The following is a 23,993-nucleotide window of genomic DNA, read 5'->3' as shown; positions in this document are numbered from 1 at the left end:
TCAGGAAAATACAAATATTTCAGCAGAGAGTTTACACAGATATCAAGTGCAACATAATGTAGGTCAGCAAGAGGTAATGTATTTTGGGAAAAAAAGGAGTGGAACTAATAATACAGGCAATGGAAGGATTCAGCATTGTTATCAAACTGAGACCTTAGGGGATCAACCTGGAAGTGCAAGAATAGATAGATAACAAAATCATAAAAAAGTAAACAAAATCTGGAGGTTTATAAATAGGCACGTTGATTATAAGTTTAAGTAATTAATGATGAATTTGTGGACAATATGGAGAATATTTGTGGAGAAGGCTGAAGAAGTTTAACAGAGATGTTTAAAACAGACATATTTTTATAGAGCTACATTTTACCACGGTACTTTGGGAGCAGAAACAGAGGATAAAGTATTTGTATAAGTCAAACAATTCTTATTACTGCTTCATAATGTCTTATTACTATTTTACGTTTCAGAAAATATTTATATCCACAATATTTTCTGTGACACTTGTGTTTAGGTATTAACATCATTCTATCATCCAGAAAGTTTCTGTTTCTAAATTTTGGAACTTCAGCCCAAGCAATGCGGGCTGCACATTATAATGCAGTACTTTTCAGAACTGTGCATCATGCAGGCTATCAAATTATAATCAAACGTTTACATAAAGAAGGTGATTAAAAATTGCTCGTACAATGATATGCAATTGGTTAGAAGAAATGGACTGTGAAATAAAGTTTATTCAAGATGAATGAAGTGATGAGCTCAGTCTCTGATGCTGCAAGATCATTATTATGTCATTAAATAATTCTGTGACACAAGATAATTTCTGTAATCATCTGATGCTGGAATGAGCAGTTCACAAGAGCTACATTATAGCCAGCAGCAATATCATGATAGACAGTGAATGGAGAACAAGTATTCAATGACCTTGATTTCTTATAATTAGCTCACCAGTGGGTAGAAGCTGCTTGTTGCCATGTAAAAGAATAGCCATTACAATAACTTCGGTTAAATGACAATCATAATGTTAAATAACCCATAACAGTGTCTTATCACTGTAAAACACCTCAAAGCACTTCACTGAAACCACTACTTTGTGGAGTGCAGTGCATCTTTAAAGGCAATATGGCAGCTATTCAGTGTCAGCAACACTCTACAAAAACCAGTGCTGGTGTTCTCTCAATGAAGGATGTTATCCAGGACACAGAAAATTTGCTGCTACTTTTCAAGAGCACTGTGGGATATTTAACATCCAGTTGAACCAAGTGAATGAGCATATTGGAACCTGGTTTGATGCATTTTCTGAAAGTCAGCATGTCAGATAAAATAGTGGAAGCCAGCTTATCAAGCCAAACCACAGCCTGTGACTTTGAGGTGAGAGCGCTGAGCCTAGCTAATATTTTACTTGACCAGTAGTGATATCTAAATACAAATATTTGTAGTTGGTGTATTATATTGGTGCAGATATTAATAATACTTCAGTGTTTTCTTTGCGAAGTGTTCGGACTGATATTGCATAATGTTTGATAGGTCAAATCTCACACTGTTATCTTAGGGTTGGACATCTTACCTTGGGATAAAATAAGTGACCATGTCATAATTTGCTGTTTGTCTTGTCTTGGAGGGCATTATTTCAGTTGATTTATCCATTTTATGGCTTTGGTTGTGGGGTTGGGGGTGGGGCTACGGGAGGCAGGAGGTGGCGGTGAGGGTTGAGGACACGCACCCAGTTGAAATTGCTCCGAGTAAAACTCACATCGAAGAGGCCAGCTACATTTCATTGATCTTGGGCAAACTGCTCAGGAATTCTTGGGGCACCGTGGTAATGTCCCTACCTTTGGGGCAGGCAACCCAGCTTTAAGTACAGCCTGTTACCAGAGATGTGTTATAACATCTCCAAACAGGTTGTTGAGAGAATGCCTGGCTCTGAAGGTCCCCATGGCACAGTGGTAGAGTCCAGACCTATCCACCAGGAGGCCCACATTCATGTCAGACCTGCTTTAGAGGTGTGCAATAACAATTCTTAACAGGTTGATGAGAAAATAGCTATGACTGGGGCTCTTACGATGCAGTGGTAGTATCCCTACCTCTGAGCCAGAAGTTCCAGCTGCTTCACAGTGTGTTCTAACAGGTCAGAGTAGGCCAATTGTGTAATCTTTCCAATACCATTAAACTTCAAAATATTATTTCATTTCTACCTTAATAACTTCATTCAAGTGTTGAATAACAACTTGGGGCACTTATTTAATCTCAACACATATCAAACAGGCTGCAGAAACTGTTTTGTTTCTTTGCCGTTCCTGTGTTTAAAAGTTTAAATATAGTCTTTAATCTTTTTTTACATACCTGCTGTCGTTCGTGTTTGAAGCTCTGCGCTCTGCTGGTCATTACGAGAGTACTCACTGCTCGAATCAACTTCATAGTGAAAATCTTCCAGGTCGTCATTGGTAGAATCCTGTTCCTCTGACACAAATGATGCCCTGTCAGACTGCTCAGAGTCTGAAAGAACATGGCTGCTGGCCGGCGTGTCTGCCCGATTTTGTAGTTTGCAGCTGAGGGATTCAATGAGCTTGTTCTTCTGTTGAAGTTCTTTGTTCAGTCTGCAAATATGTTCATAATTAAACAAGAGAAGAATCAACCATCTTTCAGACTGTGTTCAGGACAATTTCCAAGAACAATAAGTTGTGGATCTAACCGAAGATCAGGCTATTTAGATCTGGTGATGTATGATGAAGCAGGTTTAGTAAATGAAGTCAGAACAAAAGATTCCCTAGGAAACAATGACTATAATTTGGTAGAATTTAACATTCAGTTTGAGAGCGGGGGAAGTGGATCTCTAGCAATAATGTTAAGTTTAAATGAAGGTTATTCCAAAGGGATGAGAGCACAGCTCGTTGGCGTGTACTGGGAAAGCAAGTTAACAGTAAAGTTCAGGAAAAATGGCAGACATTTTAAAAAATAGTCCATGGCTCACAGCAAAGATACATTCCAGTGAAAGGAAATACTCTAGGAAGAGGGTACGTCAACTATGGTTAACCCGGAGAAGTTAAAGCTAGTGGTAAATTGAAAATAAAAATATACAACATGGCAAAGATTAGCAGTAAGCCAGAGCATTGAGAAAGTTTCAAAAACCAACAAAAGACATCCAAAAAAGAATTAAAGAGGGAAAAGATAAACTTGAAGATTAACTTGAAGGATAAACTTGCAAGTAATATTAAGATAGACTGCAAGAGTTTTATTAAACATATAAAAAAGGAAGACAGAGCTCAAAGTTATCTTGATGACATGTCCATCATGGGCCTCCTGCACTGCCACAATGATGCCACCCGAAGGTTGCAGGAACAGCAACTCATATTCCGCCTGGGAACCCTGCAGCCATATGGTATCAATGTGGACTTCACCAGTTTCAAAATCTCCCCTTCCCCCACTGCATCCCTAAACCAGCCCAGTTCATCCCCTCCCCCCACTGCACCACACAACCAGCCCAGCTCTTCCCCCCCCACCCACTGCATCCCAAAACCAGTCCAACCTGTCTCTGCCTCCCTAACCGGTTCTTCCTCTCACCCATCCCTTCCTCCCACCCCAAGCCGCACCCCCAGCTACCTACTAACCTCATCCCACCTCCTTGACCTGTCCGTCTTCCCTGGACTGACCTATCCCCTCCCTACCTCCCCACCTACACCCTCTCCACCTATCTTCTTTACTCTCCATCTTCGGTCCGCCTCCCCCTCTCTCCCTATTTATTCCAGTTCCCTCCCCCCATCCCCCTCTCTGATGAAGGGTCCAGGCCCGAAGCGTCAGCTTTTGTGCTCCTGAGATGCTGCTTGGCCTGCTGTGTTCATCCAGCCTCACATTTTATTATCAAAGTTATCATAGGCCCCTTGAAAAATGAGGCTGGGGAAACAGAATGAGGAACAAGGAAAAGCAGAGGAGTTGACTAAATATTTCACATTAGTCTTTACAATAGAAGACAGTAATAGCATTCCAAAGTTACTAAATAATCAAGAGGCAAAAGGAGGAAGGAAATAAACATTATAATTATCACTAGAGAAAAAAGTGCGAGGAAATCCAATGTGGCTAAAGTCTGCTTAGTGTGCTAGACCTGAAAATGTCCTGGAGTATTGGAAATTTGTCAATATAACAATTTTATTTAAAAAGGGAAGGTGTCAGATAAAATAAAGAGGTAACTGTTGGCCCATTAGCTTAATATCTGTCATGTGATGGATACAAAACTGGCTACCTAAGAGAAAGTTGAGATAAGGAGGTCATTTTCAGGATGGCAATCTGTAACTAAAGTGCTGCAGGGATCAGTGTTGGGGCTGCAATTATTTACAATATACATGAATGACTTGGAAGAGAAAAGTGAATGTGCTGTAGCCAGATTGTAGGTGACACAAAGAAGGCAGGTGGTGAGGATGACACAAAGTGTCTACAAAGGGATATGGACAGGTTAAGCAAGTGGAAAAATCTTGGCAGATGGAATATAATGTGAGAAAATGTTAGATTATGCACTTTGATAGGAGGATTAGAGCGCAGAATATTATTTAAATGAAAAAAATGCTAAGAAAGCTACATCACAGAGGGATTTAGAGTCCTCATGCATAAATCTTAAAAAGCTAGCATATATTCAGCAGTTAATCAAGAAGGCAAATGGATTATTTGCCTTCATTTCAAAGTGAATAGAGTACAAAAATAGAGAAATCTTGCTAAAACTACATGAAGTACTTGTTAGACACACAGCTGGAATAGTTTTGGGCCCCTAAAGAAATACATACTGGCATTGGAGGCAATCTAGAGAAGTTTCATTTGACTGATTTTGGGGTATGGAGGGTCTGTTTTATGGGACAGCATTGTGTCGGTTTGGTATGTACTCTTTAGTTTATAAGAACGAGAAGTGACTTTATTGAAGCACATGGTTTTTTTAAGAGGACTTGACAGGTTAGATTTGGAAAGGTTTCCTCCAATGGGAGAATCTAGGATCAAAGAGCATAAACTTAGATTACCTTTTTAAGACAGAAATAAGGGAGAATTTCTTCTCACAGAAGGAAATAAATTTGGGGAATTCTTTACCACAGAGGGATATCAAGGCTGCGTCATTAAGTATGCTCAAAGCTGAGATAGACTTTCAGTCAGTAAAAAAATCAAGGAATCTGGGCAAAAGGCAAGAGAGAGGAGTTGAGGATTATCAGATCAGCCATATTCTGACTGAATAACAGAACAGTCCTGATGGGCTGAATGGCACATTTATGCACCCACATCTTATAGAAACCTGCCATCTTGGGAAAGCCACTGTCACCTCTTTGATTCACAGCAGGTCAGTGGCATTATGGCAATATAACTGGACTAATAATTCAGAGATCCAGGCAAACGCTCTAAGGACAAGTTTCGAATCATACCATGCCAGATGGTGAAATTTGAATTCAGTTAGAGTCTGGAATTAAAAATTATTAACCTTTATCAATTGATGCAAGAACATATTTAGATTACTCATGGCCTTTACAGAAGGCACTCTATTATCTTACCTCGTCTGGCCCTATGTGACATAACATAACTCATTATGTGAGTTCCAAGATAATAAAATGTGAGGCTGGATGAACACAGCAGGCCAAGCAGCATCTCAGGAGCACAAAAGCTGACGTTTCGGGCCTAGACCCTTCATCAGAGAGGGGGATGGGGAGAGGGAACTGGAATAAATAGGGAGAGAGGGGGAGGCGGACCGAAGATTGAGAGTAAAGAAGATAGGTGGAGAGAGTATAGGTGGGGAGGTAGGGAGGGGATAGGTCAGTCCAGGGAAGACGGACAGGTCAAGGAGGTGGGATGAGGTTAGTAGGTAGCTGGGGGTGCGGCTTGGGGTGGGAGGAAGGGATGGGTGAGAGGAAGAACCGGTTAGGGAGGCAGAGACAGGTTGGACTGGTTTTGGGATGCAGTGGGTGGGGGGGGGGGGGGGGGGGGAAAGAGCTGGGCTGGTTGTGTGGTGCAGTGGGGGGAGGGGACGAACTGGGCTGGTTTAGGGATTCAGTAGGGGAAGGGGAGATTTTGAAACTGGTGAAGTCCACATTGATACCATTAGGCTGCAGGGTTCCCAGGCGGAATATGAGTTGCTGTTCCTGCAACCTTCGGGTGGCATCATTGTGGCAGTGCAGGAGGCCCATGATGGACATGTCATCTAGAGAATGGGAGGGGGAGTGGAAATGGTTTGCGACTGGGAGATGCAGTTGTTTGTTGCGAACTGAGCGGAGGTGTTCTGCAAAGCGGTCTCCAAGCCTCCGCTTGGTTTCCCCAATGTAGAGGTAGCCGCACCGGGTACAATGGATGCAGTATACCACATTGGCAGATGTGCAGGTGAACCTCTGCTTAATGTGCAATGTCATCTTGGGGCCTGGGATAGGGGTGAGGGAGGAGGTGTGGGGGCAAGTGTAGCATTTCCTGCGGTTGCAGGGGAAGGTGCCGGGTGTGGTGGGGTTGGAGGGCAGTGTGGAGCGAACAAGGGAGTCACGGAGAGAGTGGTCTCTCCGGAAAGCAGACAGGGGTGGGGATGGAAAAATGTCTTGGGTGGTGGGGTCGGATTGTAGATGGCGAAAGTGTCGGAGGATGATGCGTTGTATCCGGAGGTTGGTAGGGTGGTGTGTGAGAACGAGGGGGATCCTCTTGGGGTGGTTGTGGCGGGGGCGGGGTGTGAGGGATGTGTTGCGGGAAATACAGGAGACGCGGTCAAGGGCGTTCTCGATCACTGTGGGGGGAAAGTTGCGGTCCTTAAAGAACTTGGACATCTGGGATGTGCGGGAGTGGAATGTCTTATCGTGGTAGCAGATGCGGCGGAGGCGGAGGAATTGGGAATAGGGGATGGAATTTTTGCAGGAGGGTGGGTGGGAGGAGGTGTATTCTAGGTAGCTGTGGGAGTCGGTGGGCTTGAAATGGACATCAGTTACAAGCTGGTTGCCTGAGATGGAGACAGAGGTCCAGGAAGGTGAGGGATGTGCTGGAGATGGCCCAGGTGAACTGAAGGTCATTACGTGAGTGACTCTTTTATCCTCTGAAATGGCCGAGCAAGCCATTCAGTTGTATAAACCACTAGAAAGTCTAACAAATCTAGATGGAACATCCTTTATCGCCCGAGGCACCAGAAACAAAAAGTGCAAACCTAGCCCTGTCCACTCTGCAAAACCTTCTTTAGACTTTCTGGGGCTTGTGCCAGCTGTCCCACAGAATAGTCAAGCAACACCATGACCTAGTTATTCTCACCGAATCCAAACTTTCAGGTCCCAAACACCACCATCACCACCTGAGACAGCAGCACAGTGACATACAGTAAAGGAGTGCACCTGGGAGTCCTTCACATTGACTCTAAAACCCATGAGGGTGCATTGGCATCTAATATGGGCAAGGAAACCATCCCCAGTTGAAGCTGCTGAATCAATACTTCACTATGAACACCACTTGGTGGAAGCACTGATGGCAAGGGCACAGAATGTAGATAAGGGATTTTGTGTAACAACTGACTGAACTGGCCAAGTAGTAAAGGACATAGCTGTTAGACAGTAAGCTCCCCTCCAAGCCACAAATGATCCTGCCTTGGAACTACATCACCAAACCTTCGCTGTTGCTGGGTCAAAATCCTAGAACTCCTTACCTTATAGGAGTGTGGCTGCCCCAACAGCCAAAGGACGGTGAGAGATTAGCTAGGAGCACAGCTAATTCTGGGAACGCACGTTTTCAGTACTATTGCCAGAATGTTGTCAGGACCCTTGAGTGTTTTGGTATACAGGGCCTTCAAATTGAATTGACTGAAGACTGGTATCTATGATGCTGGGGGCTTCAGCAGAGGCTGTGATGGATGGTAAATTCAACATTTCTGGATGAAAAGGAATGCAAATTCTTTAACCTCGTCTTTTGCACTAATGCACTGTACTCTCAACATTTAGGATGTGGATAATTGGTGCAGTCTCCTCTTCCAGAATGTTTCTTAATTGTGTTCGGAGAATGAATGACATTTAGTTGTTTGAGTGCTGGCCTAAAACAGCTATTAGGCTCCTCAGATCTGTAAACTGAGATCCAATTTCTCTTTTTAACATCTTAAGTGTGAAAATCAGCTTTGAACAGGCATAGCCTTTACTGAGCATGCAGTGCATACTTGTACTTGAATCTGATAACAGAGACCATAAAGAGATTGAATATAATTTTTTTAATTCTTGTGGGCCAGGAAAATCTTTGCTCCATTGCCAGTGTGTTCAAATGACTCCCAGCAGTATCACATCTGACCCACCCTAAGTTGCAATCTGCTGGCAGCTGAACTAGCTGTTTTCTTGACTACAAGCAGCAGTAGGACAACAGTTTGGTGAATCCAGCTCAGCTGTACAGAAAATGAGGCCCAAAACCAAATATGGCACAGGCTAGCAATAAACAGTTTGCTGATTCTACATCCATCTTGGTGCAAGTCAAAAGACTCCTTTCTCCTGACATCACTCATGAGTATTTACTATCCTTCAGTCTTTCTGCTCTCTGATGCTGAGGATTCTGTCCTCAGCAAAGGTCTCAGTCACTTCAATTTCTCTGGGCCCCTTACCCATTCAAACTTATCTCCCACTGAACTGACTGTTCTCCATGCTCTCAGAGCCAACTCTAACTTTGTAACTAAATCTGCTTGTAAGTGTTGTGCTGTTGTTGTCTGTCGTACTGACTTATACATTGCAGAGGCTGACCACCAGCTCAGACATACCTCTGCCCATCTCCCCTGGAGTATGATCCCAACCTTGAGCATCAGGCTATCGTGTCCATGACTGTCATCAACCTCATCTCATCTGGGAATCTCCCCACAACCACGCTCCCAGCTCATAGTACCCTAGCATAGTACAGCCCATTTTTACCTTCTAAAATCCATATACAGAACTGACCAGGCAAACCCACAGAATTTGCTTATTCCTATCTCAATTCAATTTTCTTTCTCTCCTTGTCCAGTCCCTCCCCACTGACATCTGCAATTTTCAGAAGTTTATGTCAATTTCAGAATTTTCAGTTTGCAGGCTCCAGCTGCCTCCTCTTTACAATGCTGTCTAATCCCTTCGGGGGGAGGGGGGGGGGGGGGGTGGGGGTGGGGAGGTTTGGCGGGGGGGGTGGTGTGTGGGGTGTCTCTGAAATTTCCACCTTTTTCCTCAACCACAGAATCCCCAATACTGTTGGCAAAAAGACTTTTGGGTGTGTTTGTCCCTAACTTTAGCCCTCACCCCTTCCCTTCCCCCCCAGTCTCACTTACAAGCTCCCAGCCTCCACATCCAAAAGGACTGTATGCTGCCATTTCCACTACCTCCAACCGGATGCCACAACCAGATGCATATTCCCTTTCCCTCTCATTAGCATTCTGTAGGGACCATCCTCTCTGGATCATTTTGGCAAACTCCACCTCCCCTCCCAAAATCTCCTCACACTCTCACAGCAGCTTCCCATATAATCGCAGACGGTTTAACACCTGCCTTTCTAACTCCTCCTCCTTTACCAGCCAAAGCCCCAGACATACCTGATAAAGCAATATACCTATATTTCATTCAATCTTATCTACTGTACTCACTGGTCAGTGTGGTTTCCTCCACATCAGGGAGACATAACGCAGACTAGGTGACCACTTTACAGAACACCCACATTCTGTCAACAAAAATGACCCACATTTCCAGTTGCCTGTCACTCCAACATCCCACCATGTTTCCTTGCCGATATTCCTGATACAGGCCTGCTGCAGTGTTTTAGCAAGCCTCAGTGCAAGCTGAAAGAACAGCATCTCATTTGTTGCTTGAGGACCCGGCCGCATCAATTTGATATGTTTTGATTTATTGTTGTCGCGTACTAAGATACAGTGAAAAGTGTTTTGCATGCTATAAAAGCAGATCATGCATACGAAGTGCATCAGGGTAGCAAAACAGAGTACTGAATACAGTGTTACAGCTGCAGAGAAGGTGCAGAGGGGGAGATCAGCATTGACATTTGAGAGGTTCATTCAAAAGTCTGATAACAGCAGGGAAGAAGCTGTTCTTGAATCTACTTGTACATGTATTCAAACCTGTGCCTGTCACTTCAACACACCACCATGTTCTCATGCCAACATTTCCGATGCAGTGTTCCTACAAGCCTTTAGGGGCAGCACAGCACAAGGGCTCGTGACTAGTACTGTTGCCTCATTGTGCCAGGTTCGATTCCAGCCTTGGGCGACTGACTGTGTGGAGTTTGCACGTTTTCCCAGTCACTGCATGGGTTTCATTGAGTGCTCTGGTTTCCTCCCACAGTCCAAAGATGTGGATTAGGTGGACTGGCCATGCTAAATTACCCACAGTGCCCATGGATGCACAGGCTAGGTGGGTTAGCTATGCAAAATGCAGGGCTACAGGGATACGCCAAGTCTAGGTGAGATGCTCTTCATGGGCCAAATGGCCTGCTTCCACACTTACGGATTCTACAATTCTTTATACCTTCTGTTTGATGGAAGAGATTGGAATAAAGTATAGCCAGGGTGGGAGGGCTCTTTGATTATGTTGGTTGCTTTCCCCGGGCAGTAGGAAGCATAGACGGAGTCAGTGCATGGAAGGCTGGTTTACGAGATGAACAATGCCATGTTCATGACTCTCTGTAGTTTCCATACCATGTAGTGATGTACCCACATAGGATGCTTTCTATGGTGCAGCTATAAAAATAGGTAAGTGTCTTCACGGACATGCCAAATTTTCTTAGACCTCTGAGGATATACAGACATTGCTGTGTTTTCTTGACCATCACGTCCATGTGGGTGGACCACGACAGATTTTTGGTGATCATCACTACCAGGAACTTGATGCTCTCTACCATCTCCATCTCATCACCAGCAGACGGGAGAGTGCCCTCCACTCCTCTTCCTGAAGTCAAATGACCAGCTTCTTCATTTTGCTGATGTTGATAAACAGACTGTTGTCTTTACATCTTGCTATTAAGCATTCAATTTCTTTCCTGTATTCTGGCCCATTCTGATGTTTGAGATCTGATTTACGACTGTGGCAAACATGTAAATGCAGTTGCGGTGGAATTTGGCCACACGGTCATAAGTGTAAAAAGCGTATAGTAGGGGGCTGAGTAAGCAGCCTTGCAGGGCACTGGCGTTGAGGATTATCGTAGAGAAGGAGTTGTCACCTACTCTGACAGACTGTGGTCCATGGGTCAGGAAGTTGAGGATCCAGTTACAGAAAGGGGAGTCGGGTCCTAGGTCTCAACATCAAGTTCAATATCTTTAGAAGCTGAGCCATTGTGTCGCCCACCCCACACATGTTCAGTTATGACATGAGTTGCTTTTGGTGCACCATCACCCGTTCTCACACACACCTAGGCCCATTTTCCCATTATTTAAGGTTTATGAGAAGATTTGTAGTTCGGGGTATGTAAGAGGTTGTAGGCTTGCCAGGTGAGCCAGTGTGTTTGGTTGCAGACGTTTCATCACCCTGTTAGGTAACGTTTTCAGTTATATAATTGCACTCAGTGTAGCTCACTCATTTTCTCCTACTCCTTAGCTTTATTATCACTTATTCAGCCTTTCTTCTGTCCTGGCCTGCTATCTGTAATCTCATTTACCTACCCCTTCCATCTCTCTTTCTTGGAGCTCCATCTCCAACTATCCACTCACCTCTGCCACTCCACCCCGAACTACAGCTTCAGCATAAATGTCACCTTTCTTGGCTGCTAACAATCTGGTGAAGAGTCACCAGGTTTGAAAATTAACTTTGCTTTCTTCCAACAGATGCTGCCAGATCTGACATTTTGCAATCCTTTTGTTTTTGATTCAAAATTCTCTCTCTTCAGTTCTGGGTATGTAAAAGGCCTCATGGCTCAATAACAGCATTGCTAGCTTTGAGCCTGAATTTCTAGGTTTTTGTCCTACCGCAGGACTTGATGCCCATGAAGGATATTCAAACTGATACTAGCTGTGAAAAGTATAACCATGGGAGAGTCTCTTGGTCAATCATGCTTGAGGTGGAATGGCACTTCTCAAGTGACAGAGTAGCAACATAGTCCAGGAAAATCTAGCAATGGAAACCATGTACTTTGTCTGCTTCTATGCCACGAGACTTAAGGCTTCAGATGAGAAGAGAGGAATATTTGTTGGTGTGTTGCATGATAAATGAGGTAAATGAAAATTTTTCATGAAATATCAAGAGTTAGTCTCAAGCATGTACAATAATAACAAAGTTCTCCCCCACCCCAGAAAGTGAGTGGAAAGGGGTACCTTCCATTTGCAGACTTGTTAATAAAGAGGAAATAAATTGAATATACGGCAAAACACATTGTGATTCTGAACCTTAACTTTCATCTTAGATGTGCAGACAACAATTAATCGATCCCAGACTTAATTATAAACTTGCGATCCAAAACAGATGGGTTATTTAAAATGGAGCCACCCAAAATGACATCATAAAAATATATCAACAGAGGAGAGGAAAATTGTACAAAAGTAAAACAGAGACAGGTTTCAATGTGGCCAAAGAGGTTGAAATGATCTTTGTATTTCTTGTTTTTTATGATTGGCACCCAAATAACTAGAAAATCAGTTCTGTACAGCCACTGTGTTACTATCTAATGACGACAATTAAGATGTATGTAGTAAATTTTGTACTTACAGCAACTACATTTGCATCCATATAGAATGCACACTGCAGTCCATTTCCCTGCATGCACAATGTTATGTTTTATACATACAACTGTGTTAACCTGAATCGTAGCTTCATCAATAAATAAAAAAACTGTAACTTCATCAATAAATACAAGAACTCTAGTAACCCGTTGGCACAACTGTTAATTTCTCTGCTTAGGGACTGTACTAACTAGGTAGTATTAACCAGTATTGAGGTTATGTGAATAATTTGTACCTGTGTTTACAGACTAACTCACACATACAACAAATAAGTTAACTGGTATACACAGCTTCTCTGTTGTGTCTATATATAGTAACAATATTTATTTGTATATACAACAATTACACTAATTATACATATGGAGAGTACATTAACCCGTACTTACTACATTGTACATACTGTACATTTAGGGCATTAATCTGTATCTACAGAGAGACATCCTGTAAATACAACAATTGTACTAACTGCTCAGTAAGTACATTCACCTGTGCAAACAGCTTCGGAGTTGCACATATTATATACATATGTATCTATTAAGATAATAGCCATGACATGTAAATACAGAAATTGCTTTAGCCTTTCGGGCAAGCATTGTATTAGCTGTATGGAGTAAATTAACCCATAAATACAGCAAGAAAATTAACCGAAATATACTATGAGTATGTTAACCTGTATTTACAGCAATTGTATTGATTGTGGTTTATAGTATCTTTGTTAACGGTATAAATATGAATGTGTTAACCTCTAAATACAGAACCTATAGTAACATGTTGACACAAAGATTGTTTCATCTTGCAATTCAGCTAGCTGCATGTAATGCAGTCATATGCTTTAAAAATACAACACCTGGTGCCTTGCATAAAACAACCTCCTGGATGCAGTGATAATGGGAACTGCAGATGCTGGAGAATTCCAAGATAATAAAATGTGAGGCTGGATGAACACAGCAGGCCAAGCAGCATCTCAGGAGCACAAAAACTGACGTTTCGGGCCTAGACCCTTCATCAGAGAGGGGGATGGGGTGAGGGTTCTGGAATAAATAGGGAGAGAGGGGGAGGCGGACCGAAGATGGAGAGAAAAGAAGATAGGTGGAGAGGATAATAAAATGTGAGGCTGGATGAACACAGCAGGCCAAGCAGCATCTCAGGAGCACAAAAGCTGACGTTTCGGGCCTAGACCCTTCATCAGAGAGGGGGATGGGGAGAGGGAACTGGAATAAATAGGGAGAGAGTGGGAGGCGGACCGAAGATGGAGAGTAAAGAAGATAGGTGGAGAGAGTGTAGGTGGGGAGGTAGGGAGGGGATAGGTCAGTCCAGGGAAGACGGACTCCTGGATGCAGTATTGACCTGTATTTACAACTATTGCATAAAACTGTGAATACAGTATCTGTTTTCATGACATATGGTAAGTTCATCAACGTTTACATTCAGGGATAGGAAAGACCGAGATAGATATGGGCCATATGCAGGCAAATGGTACTAGTTCAGTATCGGAAATCTGATTGGCACGGATGAGACAGGATTAAGGGCCTGTGTCTGTGCTGTATGATTCTAATGATTCTATGCATGTTATCTGGTATATACAGCAGTTGTAACAAGCTAATTGCACAATGAGTTGTATATGTGAGAGAACGTCAAATTAGTAAAGATTAACTTTTACATATAGTAGCTGTAATAACCTATATATTCAATAAACATTAACCTGTTTTCTAGTGTATTAATTGATCCATGTACATACAGCAACAGTATTACTCTAAAGAGGCCATAATAAATTAAGCAGACTGACCATATTAACTTGCAATAACCTACTAACACACGAATATTAACCTATAATAACGTACGTGAAATGACTCTATTAATCTGTAATAGAGACAGCAACAACTTACACACACTATGTTAACCCATATGTACAAAGGCTCCACAATGTACACAATACTGATATTTTTAACCTACAAGGTAATTAATCTGTGTATGTAGAACAAGTGTTAATCTATATGTGATTCACGTAATTGACAACTTATGAACTACATTTTAACAATAATGAATTTAGAACACACCCCACCTTCCCTGCAAATCAAGGCCCAGCATTTAAACTTGCACTGAAGTAAACCTCAGCAATTTCATTAGGTTCTAGGTACTGACTTCTCACTCAGCAAACAATGAACTTTGATGACATTTTCATTGATTAACCACATTTCAAATCGACATCATCATACTGAATCTGCAACTTTCCCTTACTTCAACCTTTAGCTGGCCAGGCTTCCACATGTTTTCAACCCAGAGACTCAAATTTCACAAAGAAAACCATAACTAACATTTTAGTTATGCATTTGACAACTTGTTTAAATGAAGGGTCAACAAAAAAACGCTTTAGGGTACCATCGATTGCCTCACCGATTAAGATAAAGCTAGAGTGTGCTTCTTACTTGTTTAGTTCCTCCCTGGTATTTGCAGCCAGGATCTGCTGCTGCTGCCTTAAATTTCTCAGCTGCCCATGTAGCAGACTTCGCTCCTTCTCCATCTGTTTGCGAAGTAAAATCATTTCTTTCTCCAGGTTACGGGCACTATACAAGGAGAAGGAGAAGAGGGAGTCCCTGTAGATGGGGCTGCTCTTTGACAGCATGGCCAGCCACAGAGGAGCCATCTCTCGGTCAGAAGGACCGAGAAGCAGTCAATCAGAAATAGTGGAAGAATTTACTTCATCTTCAGAAAATGACAGGAAATCAAGCTCCATGAAGAGAGAAATGATGATCCGATTAGACAGCTGTATCCACCTTCACATATACCAAGTAAGAACACTGAGTTAGTCAGCTGTGACGGTTGTACATACAGAAAAGACCATATCCATTATTCTCTGACTATTCATAGTGCCGAAGACACTGTCCCAGTCAAAGTCAGCAAGCAGCAGTTCTTTCCCTCTCAAGGTTTGCTTTCTCTGTTCCCCAGCCTCGTCCAGATTAAACTGTTAACAGAATCATTACTCCTCCCCGACTGCATTCCCTCCTTGCAGCTTAACACAAACGTCAAAGCACATCAACATACTGCCAAAAAGGGTAAAGGTCAACTGATTTGTCCAATAGCAAATCTGGAACATTCCTCAAATGGCAATGAGCTGATCAAACATTACTTTTTTAAAAAATAAAACTGCAACTGAATGATATAAGTGGATGGAAAATTTAATAGTTATTGGTTAGCAGCTGCACTGATTACAAAGCACATATGCACCACAGTGTAGACCTCAGTAGACAAAATCCCCACTCCCCACAGGATAATCCACTCAAGTAAAGAATTATTGGCAATAATCCAATCGGAGGACAATTGTGGTTATTTCCCCGAAGGCAAGCAGAAATCATTTCAAAAATGTCTGGCTATAGCCAGTAATGATCAGAACCAGTCCCAAAGAACTTCAGGCATGGGGGGAGTGACGGGGCAAGATAAGAAAATGCTTCTGAATAAGAATGACAGGGGCATTACAGACTGAGGCAATTGCTCTGAAAAGCTCAAGAACCATTCAGTATTTTCCCAACAACATACGGTTTGTTTTTATTTGGGTCAGGTTTGCTGATATTGACAGTAAGTAAACTATAGCCAAACAACGGAATACTATTTCCTAACATTCCATTGTAACTGACCATCAGTGTTTACTATTATTAAATGGCAGTTAAATCTTTAATACAGAAAATATCCCAAATCTCTCTTCAGAAACGGACAGCAGATAGTAAACAGAAATAGATAGAAAACAGAGTCACGGAGGCGAGGCTAGTTGGGATGAGCACAAGACTGTATGGAAACAGTGGTAAATAAAAAACTGAACATGTGATGAGGGAAATTACAGTTTCATTCTCCTTTGGGTTCAGTTGGGGTAGTTATGGTTCCTGCATTTTTGGTACCACAAAGACAGTCTACCAACAAACAAGTGGTCACAGGATCAACAGAAGTTGTGAACTGATAGTGGTGAGTATAATCTGACGGTGGATGACTTCATTGAAGGGACAATAAAAACAAACTGTATTTCTATATTGCCTCTAACATCCCAAGGCATTTCATAATAGGAACACCATAAACTCAAGTTAGCCACATATTAGACAGGTGACCAAAACTTTAAATCAAAGAGATAGGTTTAAAGGAGTCAATGCAGATGGATTTATGGAGAAAATACATTTTATACCTGGAGGCAAGACCACCATTTGTGGCATAATTACAGAGATGCTCAACAGTCCAGAGTTAAAGGAGTACAGTAAACTCAGAACATCATCAAGACAAAGACAAATTTTGAAAATGAGGATGAAAATTTTAAAATAGACTTATCCGGAACCAATGTAGATCAATGATCAAAGGAGATGTACAGGACTTGTAGCAAGTAATTAAACCAATAACAGAATTTTGGATGGCCCAAGGTTTATGGAAGTTATATGTGGGAGGCTGACCAGAATAGCATTGTCATAGGCAAACTCTAAACCCAACCAAGGCACGAACAGATGTTTTATAAACAGATAAGCTGAGCAGCGACAGAGCCAGGCGATTTTAGAGAGGGTGGGAGTAAGCTGTCTTAGTGATGATTAATCATGGTGAAAAGCTCATTGTGGAGTCAAATATGACACCAAGGTTGAGAACAGTCCTACTCAGAGAGGTTCCCAGGAGACGGGCGCAGTTAGTGATTAGGAAACAGAGCTTTGAAAAGGAATTGCACATAATGGATCTGGTAGTCCCAATATTTAAATAGATGAAGTGCAATTGGATCAGTATCCTCACGGGGAGGTTTGTTCGTGCTCTTGGAAAAGGATTAAACTTGATGGGGGTTTGGTGAACTCCTGATAGCACGTTCAGCAGGGTGAGATGAATGGCCAAAATTAGAAGAGACAGCAAATAAGTCAAGAAGGCAAGAAATGATAGGCCATTATTTACCTAATTATAGCAACATTTAGCAAGGTTGGATGGCAGTTATTTTAAAGCATAGATGCTCCATGAATCAGTCCCCGAGTCTGTGCTTGGTCTCACTGATGTAGTCTCACATCAGGAGCAACGGATACAGTAGACAAGGTTGGAGGATGTACAAGTGAACCCCTGGCGGATATGGAAAGTTTATTTTGGGCCTTGAATAGAGGTGAGAGGAGTGGTGAAGGGGCAGGTTTAGCACCTCCAGCGATGGCAGTGAAATGTGCCGGGTGTGGGAGGGTCAGTGGTGAGTGCAGAAAGGACGAGGGAGTTGCGGAGTGAGCAATCCCTATGAAAGGCAGGTAGGGGTGGGGAGGGAAATATATCTTTGGTCCTGGTGTTGGATTGCAGGTGACAGGTTAGATGCAGAGGTATAAGAGGACCGGGGGACACTGACTTTATTTTTGTTGGGTGGAGGCGGTTTGATGGCAGAGGTGTGGGAAATGCAGGAGCTGCATTTCAGGGCACTTTTAATCACAGGGGAGGTGGGGGACCAAGGAGGAGGAGGTAGAGAAGTGAGGAGGGTGGGGGGGAAAATGATGAGGAGGAGGAGGGTGAGGGTGGGGGGTACGAGGAGGGTGGGAGGGTCGAGGAGGAGGGTGGGAGGGGTGCGAGGAGGAGGGTGGGAGGGGTGCGAGGAGGAGGAGGGGGGGTGGGGGGGAATGAGAGGAGGAGGAGGGGAGTGGGGAGAGGTGGGGTAAGGAGAAGGAGTTGCAATCCTTCAAATAGGAGGACATCAGGGATGTCCGGGAGTGGAATGCTCCATCTTGTAAGCAGATGCAGCGGAGGCAGAAGATTTGGGTGTAAGGGATCATTTTCTTGCAGGAGGGTGAGTGACAGCAGGTGGAGTCCAGTATCTATGGGAATTGGTGGGTTTGAAATAAACGTCGGTGCTGACATGGTTACCAGTGATGGAGATGGGAGGGTCCAGGAAGGGAGGGGGGTACCGGAGATGGTCTAAGTGAATATGAGGTTGGGGTGAAAGGGTTAATAAAGTTGATGAACTGTTCAAGCTCCTCAGGCAGCGCTGAAACAGTCATCGATGTAGTGGAGTATGAGGCGAGGGATGGTGCTGGTGTAACAGGGGAAGAAGGACTGTTCCACGCATCGTACGAGGATGCAGGCATAGCTTGGACCCAAACAGGTGCCCATAGCAACCCGTTTGGATTGTAGGAAGTGGGAGGAAAAGTCATTCAGCTAAGGACAAGTTCCGTTAAGCGGATGAGGGTGTCGGTGGAGGGGGACTGGTTGGATGTCGGGAGAGGAAGAAGCGGAGGTCTTTTAGGCCATCTGCATGGGGGATACAAGTGTACAGGGACTGGATGTCGCTCATGAAGATGAGGTGTTGGGAGCCAGGGAAGTGAAAGTCTTGGAGGAGTCAGACGGCATGGATAGTGTCCTGAATGTAGGCAGGGAATTCCTGGACTGGGGGAAAAGGCAGAGTCAGGTTGAACTCGGACTTTTCTGAGCTCGGACTTTTCTCTCTGCAGAGGAGGAAGAGAGGTGACCTGATCGAGGTGTACAAGCTAATGAGAGGCATGGATAAAATCAATAGCCAGAGACTTTTCCCCAGGGCAGGATTGACTGCCACGAAGGGTCATAGTTTTAAGGTGTTAGGAGGAAGGTATAGAGAAGACGTCAGAGGGAGGTTCTTCATCCAGAGAGTTGTGAGCTCATGGAATACTTTGCCAATGGTAGTCGTGGAAGCGGAGTCATTAGTGACATTTAAGCGACTGTTGGACATGCACATGGACAGCAGTGAATTGAGGGGAATGTAGGTTAGGTTATTTTATTTTTGGATTAGGATTATTCCACGGCACAACATCATGAGCTGAAGGGCCTGTACTGTGCTGTACTTACATAGAGTACATAGAACATTACAGCACAGTACAGGCCTTTCGGCCCTCGATGTTGTGCCGACGTGTCATACCGATCTCAAGCCCATCTAACCTAAACTATTCCACGTACGTCCATATGCTTATCCAATGACGACTTAAATGTACCTAAAGTTGGCGAATCTACTACCATTGCAGGCAAAGCGTTCCATTCCCTTACGACTGAGTAAAGAAACTACCTCTGACATCTGTCCTATATCTTTCACCCCTCAATTTAAAGCTATGCCTCCTCGTGCTCGCCGTCACCATCCTAGGAAAAAGGCTCTCCCTATCCACCCTATCTAACCCTCTGATTATTTTATATGTTTCAATTAAGTCACCTCTCAACCTTCTTCTCTCTAATGAAAACAGCCTCAAGTCCCTCAGCCTTTCCTCGTAAGACCTTCCCTCCATACCAGGCAAGATCCTAGTAAATCTCCTCTGCACCCTTTCCAAAGCTTCCACATCCTTCTTATAATGTGGTGACCAGAACTGTACACAATATTCCAAGTGCGGCCGCACCAGAGTTTTGTACAGCTTCACCATAACCTCTTGGTTCCGGAACTCGATCCCTCTATTAATAAAAGCTAAAACACTGTATGCCTTCTTAACAGCCCTGTCAACCTGGGTGGCAACTTTCAAGGATCTGTGTACATGGACACCGAGATCTCTCTGCTCATCTACACTACTAAGAATCTTACCATTAGCCCTGTACTTTGCCTTCTGGTTACTCCTACCGAAGTGCATCACCTCACACTTGTCTGCATTAAACTCCATTTGACACCTCTCAGCCCAGCTCTGAAGCTTATCTATGTCTCTCTGCAACCTACAGCATCCTTTGTCACTATCCACAACTCCACCGACCTTAGTGTCGTCTGCAAACTTACTAACCCATCCTTCTACGTCCTCGTCCAGGTCATTTATATAAATGACCAACAGCAGTGAACCCAACACTGACCCTTGCGGTACACCACTAGTAACTGGTCTCCAGGATGAACATTTCCCATCAAGTACCACCCTCTGTCTTCTTTCAGCAAGCCAATTTCCGATCCAAACTGCTATATCTCCCAGAATTCCATTCCTCTGCATTTTGTACAATAGCCTGTGGGGAACCTTATCGAACGCCGTGCTGAAATCCACATACACCACATCAACCGGTTTACTTTCTTCTACCTGTTTGGTCACCTTCTCAAAGAACTCAATAAGGTTTGTGAGGCACCACCTTCCCTTCACAAAACCGTGCTGACTATCCCTAATCAATTTATTCTTTTCTAGATGATTATAAATCCTATCCCTTATAACCTTTTCCAACACTTTATCACTTTTCTATGTTCTATGTCAAGGTCAGTGGAGGTAAGTTCAATGGGGCAGGAACAGGCAGAGAAAATGGCTCATCAGGGATGGTCAGGTTTCTGTATTTTGGGAAGGAGATAGACACGGGCGGTGCAGGGTTGGGGAATGATGAGGCTGGAGGCTGTGGGTGGGAGGTCTCCTGACATGATGACGTTGTGAATGGTCTGACAGGTGATGGTTTGGTGATCAGGGGTGGGGTCATAATTAGGGGGTAGTAGAAGGAGGTATCAAATAGGGGGCACCTGGTCTTGGCAATGTAGAGGTCAGTGCACCAGACCACAACTGCGCCCCTTGCTTTATTCGTGGGTTTTTTGCAAGGTTGGGATTGGAACGCAGGGCTGTGCATTCCGTGGCAGAGAGATGGGAGTGAGTGAGTGAGGGGTGGAGAGATTCAAGTGATGGCATGACAGCAGTTGGGGATGATGAGGTCGAGGGGGGCGACAGGGGGTCAAGGGAGGGCAAGAGGCTGTGGGGTGGTGTCCAGGAGGATGAGGTTTGTTGGAGGCGGGAGAAGGGGTTGGCAGACGGTGGGTTAGATACCCGGTTAAAGAAATAGATACGGACATTCTCCCCAGATCTCCCCCTCACTCAGGACGAATGGTCAATCCTAAGCAAAGGACTCACATTCATTCCCCTACACCCACACATTAACGAATTCCATCCACATCTAGACTCCACACCTATTTCTTTATACATGTATCATTGGTGATTCTACTGATTGCCATTGTAAAGCAATCAAGCACATGATGCACAAAAAAACTGAAAGATCTACGTATGCTGTAAATAAGAAACAAAAACAGAAGTTGCTGGGAAAGTTCAGCAGGTCTGGTGACATCTATGCATTAAAAATCAGAGTTTATGTTTCAGGTCTGGTGATCCTTCCTCAGAACAAAAGTTTCTTCTGTTGGTAACAAGAAATTAGATTAGAAATATGTCATTCATCCTTTAGCTAATGTACAGCTATCAATAAGACAATCATCTATATCAACATAACATTCCTGCAGTGTAGTCCCTTGATTCCCTTTGTATCCAAAAATCCACTAACAACTATCTTAAAATATACTCAATGACCGAATATCTATAGCTCTCTGCCCTAAGAAAATCTGGAACTGATTCAGCTTCTGAAATATGTACCTGCAGGAATCAGGTCCAGTGAAGTAGCAGAAATTCCAGCTGTGACCTGAGGTACATGGTCTGAGGGGGAGGCTACTTCCATTAACTATTCTGACTGTGAATGTCACTTTGGGGGCCTTTTTACATGAGAGTTCATGAGACAGGATTTAGCCTGCCAATGCTGGGACAACTAGGTAAACTATTCATGAGTAGCTCAGTGGCAGAACTTGCATGTAATATGAGGAGACTCTGATGGGATACTGGGTAATTTGGAAATCAGGTCTGCAGCCTTTAAATAAGGAACAGTGACTGAAAGTTGCTGCTTCAGGCAGGGTGATGATGCAATAAATAGGAACAATTCCAGAACATTGAGGTGATTGTAATGAAATAATTACTTTGTGCCAATATCATTAGTGGAGGATATCTTTAGAAAACTAACACTGTTAATTTGTTTATATAAATGTTGATGAGCTTCTGTTCCTGATTCAGAGATGAAGAAAATAATAATGAAGGATTCTATATCCAAAAGACCATATTTTCTTCCCTTGGGGGGTTTAAAATGTCTTACTTGAAACTTTTCAAAATTCTCTGTACTTGGGAAATGTTCAATTAGATTGCACAGTTATTTAAACAACGGGGATAATGTGAAAACCAAAACTATAAATCAGTCAGGGAAACATAAATTGCTGGCAAAACTCAGCTTACTCTGTTAACTGTTAATGTTAACTCTGCTTACTCCACACAGATGCTGCTAGACTTGCTGCAGTTTGCCAACAATTTCTGTTTTTGTTTCAGATCTCCAGCATCTACTGTTCTTTGTTTTATTTATATAATTCAGCTAGTCTAACTTCAAACAGTTGTTGGGAAATTAGCAGAAACTACAATTAAAGACTGATGAACAATTGAACGCTTTGAAAACTTTCAGCTGATGTGATATCAGAAAGTACGGATTTGTTATAGATAAGTCAAGACTGATCGACCAATTCATTCAGGAGGGCATTGGGTGATTATTTGGATAGGAAATGTCCAAGGGTATGGGGAAAAAGCAGGAGATTGGCACCACATAATAATGATGCTCTTTAATGAGCCATTGCAGGCACAATGGACTGAAAGGCCTCTTCCTGCACCATGACACTTTTGTGATTCTGTAAAATTTTAGATGTGTCTAATGTAGTGGACAGGGGCATGTTCATGAAGTTAATTGCGTAGAATTCTTGAAGCTCTTTGATAAAGTGCCTCATAAGAAATTAACTAAAATTGATTCAAAGATAAAATAAAGAAAAAGGTAAATTTTGACCTGTTTCAGGAAATTGGCTGAGCAACAGGATGGAGATTAGGAATAATGGGTAGGTAATTTTAATTGGCAGGATGTATCAGATGCTGTCTCACAAGGATCTGTGATTGGACCTCAATGATTCACCTCATTTACTAATCATTTAGATGGTAACACAGAGTCACAGTCAAGTTTGAGAATAAAATAAAGATAGATGGTATTGTAAGCAGTGTAAATGGAAACAAAAATTTACAAAGATATTGACATATTAAGTGGGTGGACAAAATGTGGGAAACGGATTTCAATTTTGAGCCTAAAATGGAAAAGAAATCAGAATATTTTCTAAATGTTAATACAGAAACAATGATGGTCAAAAAGGATATGGGAATGCAAAAATCATTAGTATATCACAGGTACCACAGGATACAAAAAAAATTAAACAAATTAACGGGGTGCTAGTCTTTATGTCAAGCAGGCTAGTAAACAATGGGTTAGAATTCATGTTAAGGTTATAAAAATTCCCAGTTAGATCACATCTGGAGTATTGGTTCAGTTCTGGACAACATATCCTTGCATGATTATAATGGCTTTGGAGACAATGCTGTATAAAATGATACCTGGACCATGGGGGCTGGAAAACCCTATGCCTTGATTATATATTTTTAATCTACCTGTTCAAAGATGTTATGACATACTCTGGAGCAGATGCAACTTGAATCCAGGCCTCCTGGCTCACAGATACTACCATTGCACTACAACAGCATCTCATGTGCCTTGATTACAGGACAATGCTGAATTGACATACACATCAAGA

The 23,993-nt window shown here is 42.9% G+C and overlaps 1 protein-coding gene across 17 annotated transcripts in view; it reads right to left on the bottom strand.

Moving 5' to 3' along the window:
- pde4dip (phosphodiesterase 4D interacting protein) overlaps positions 1 to 23,993 on the bottom strand; it is a 410,955-nt gene that overhangs the window by 30,657 nt on the left and 356,305 nt on the right. For all 17 annotated transcript variants that reach the window (XM_048539238.2, XM_048539241.2, XM_048539226.2 and 14 more), the window contains one exon: positions 2,341 to 2,594. In XM_048539238.2, coding sequence (XP_048395195.2) covers positions 2,341 to 2,594 — 254 coding nt within the window. The remainder of the gene's footprint in view (positions 1 to 2,340; positions 2,595 to 23,993) is intronic.

The sequence above is a fragment of the Stegostoma tigrinum genome, chromosome 8, assembly GCF_030684315.1.
Source record: "Stegostoma tigrinum isolate sSteTig4 chromosome 8, sSteTig4.hap1, whole genome shotgun sequence".
Taxonomy (NCBI): domain Eukaryota; kingdom Metazoa; phylum Chordata; class Chondrichthyes; order Orectolobiformes; family Stegostomatidae; genus Stegostoma; species Stegostoma tigrinum.
Note: the sequence above shows the minus strand (reverse complement) of the source record. Positions and strands in the feature narration are given on the sequence as shown.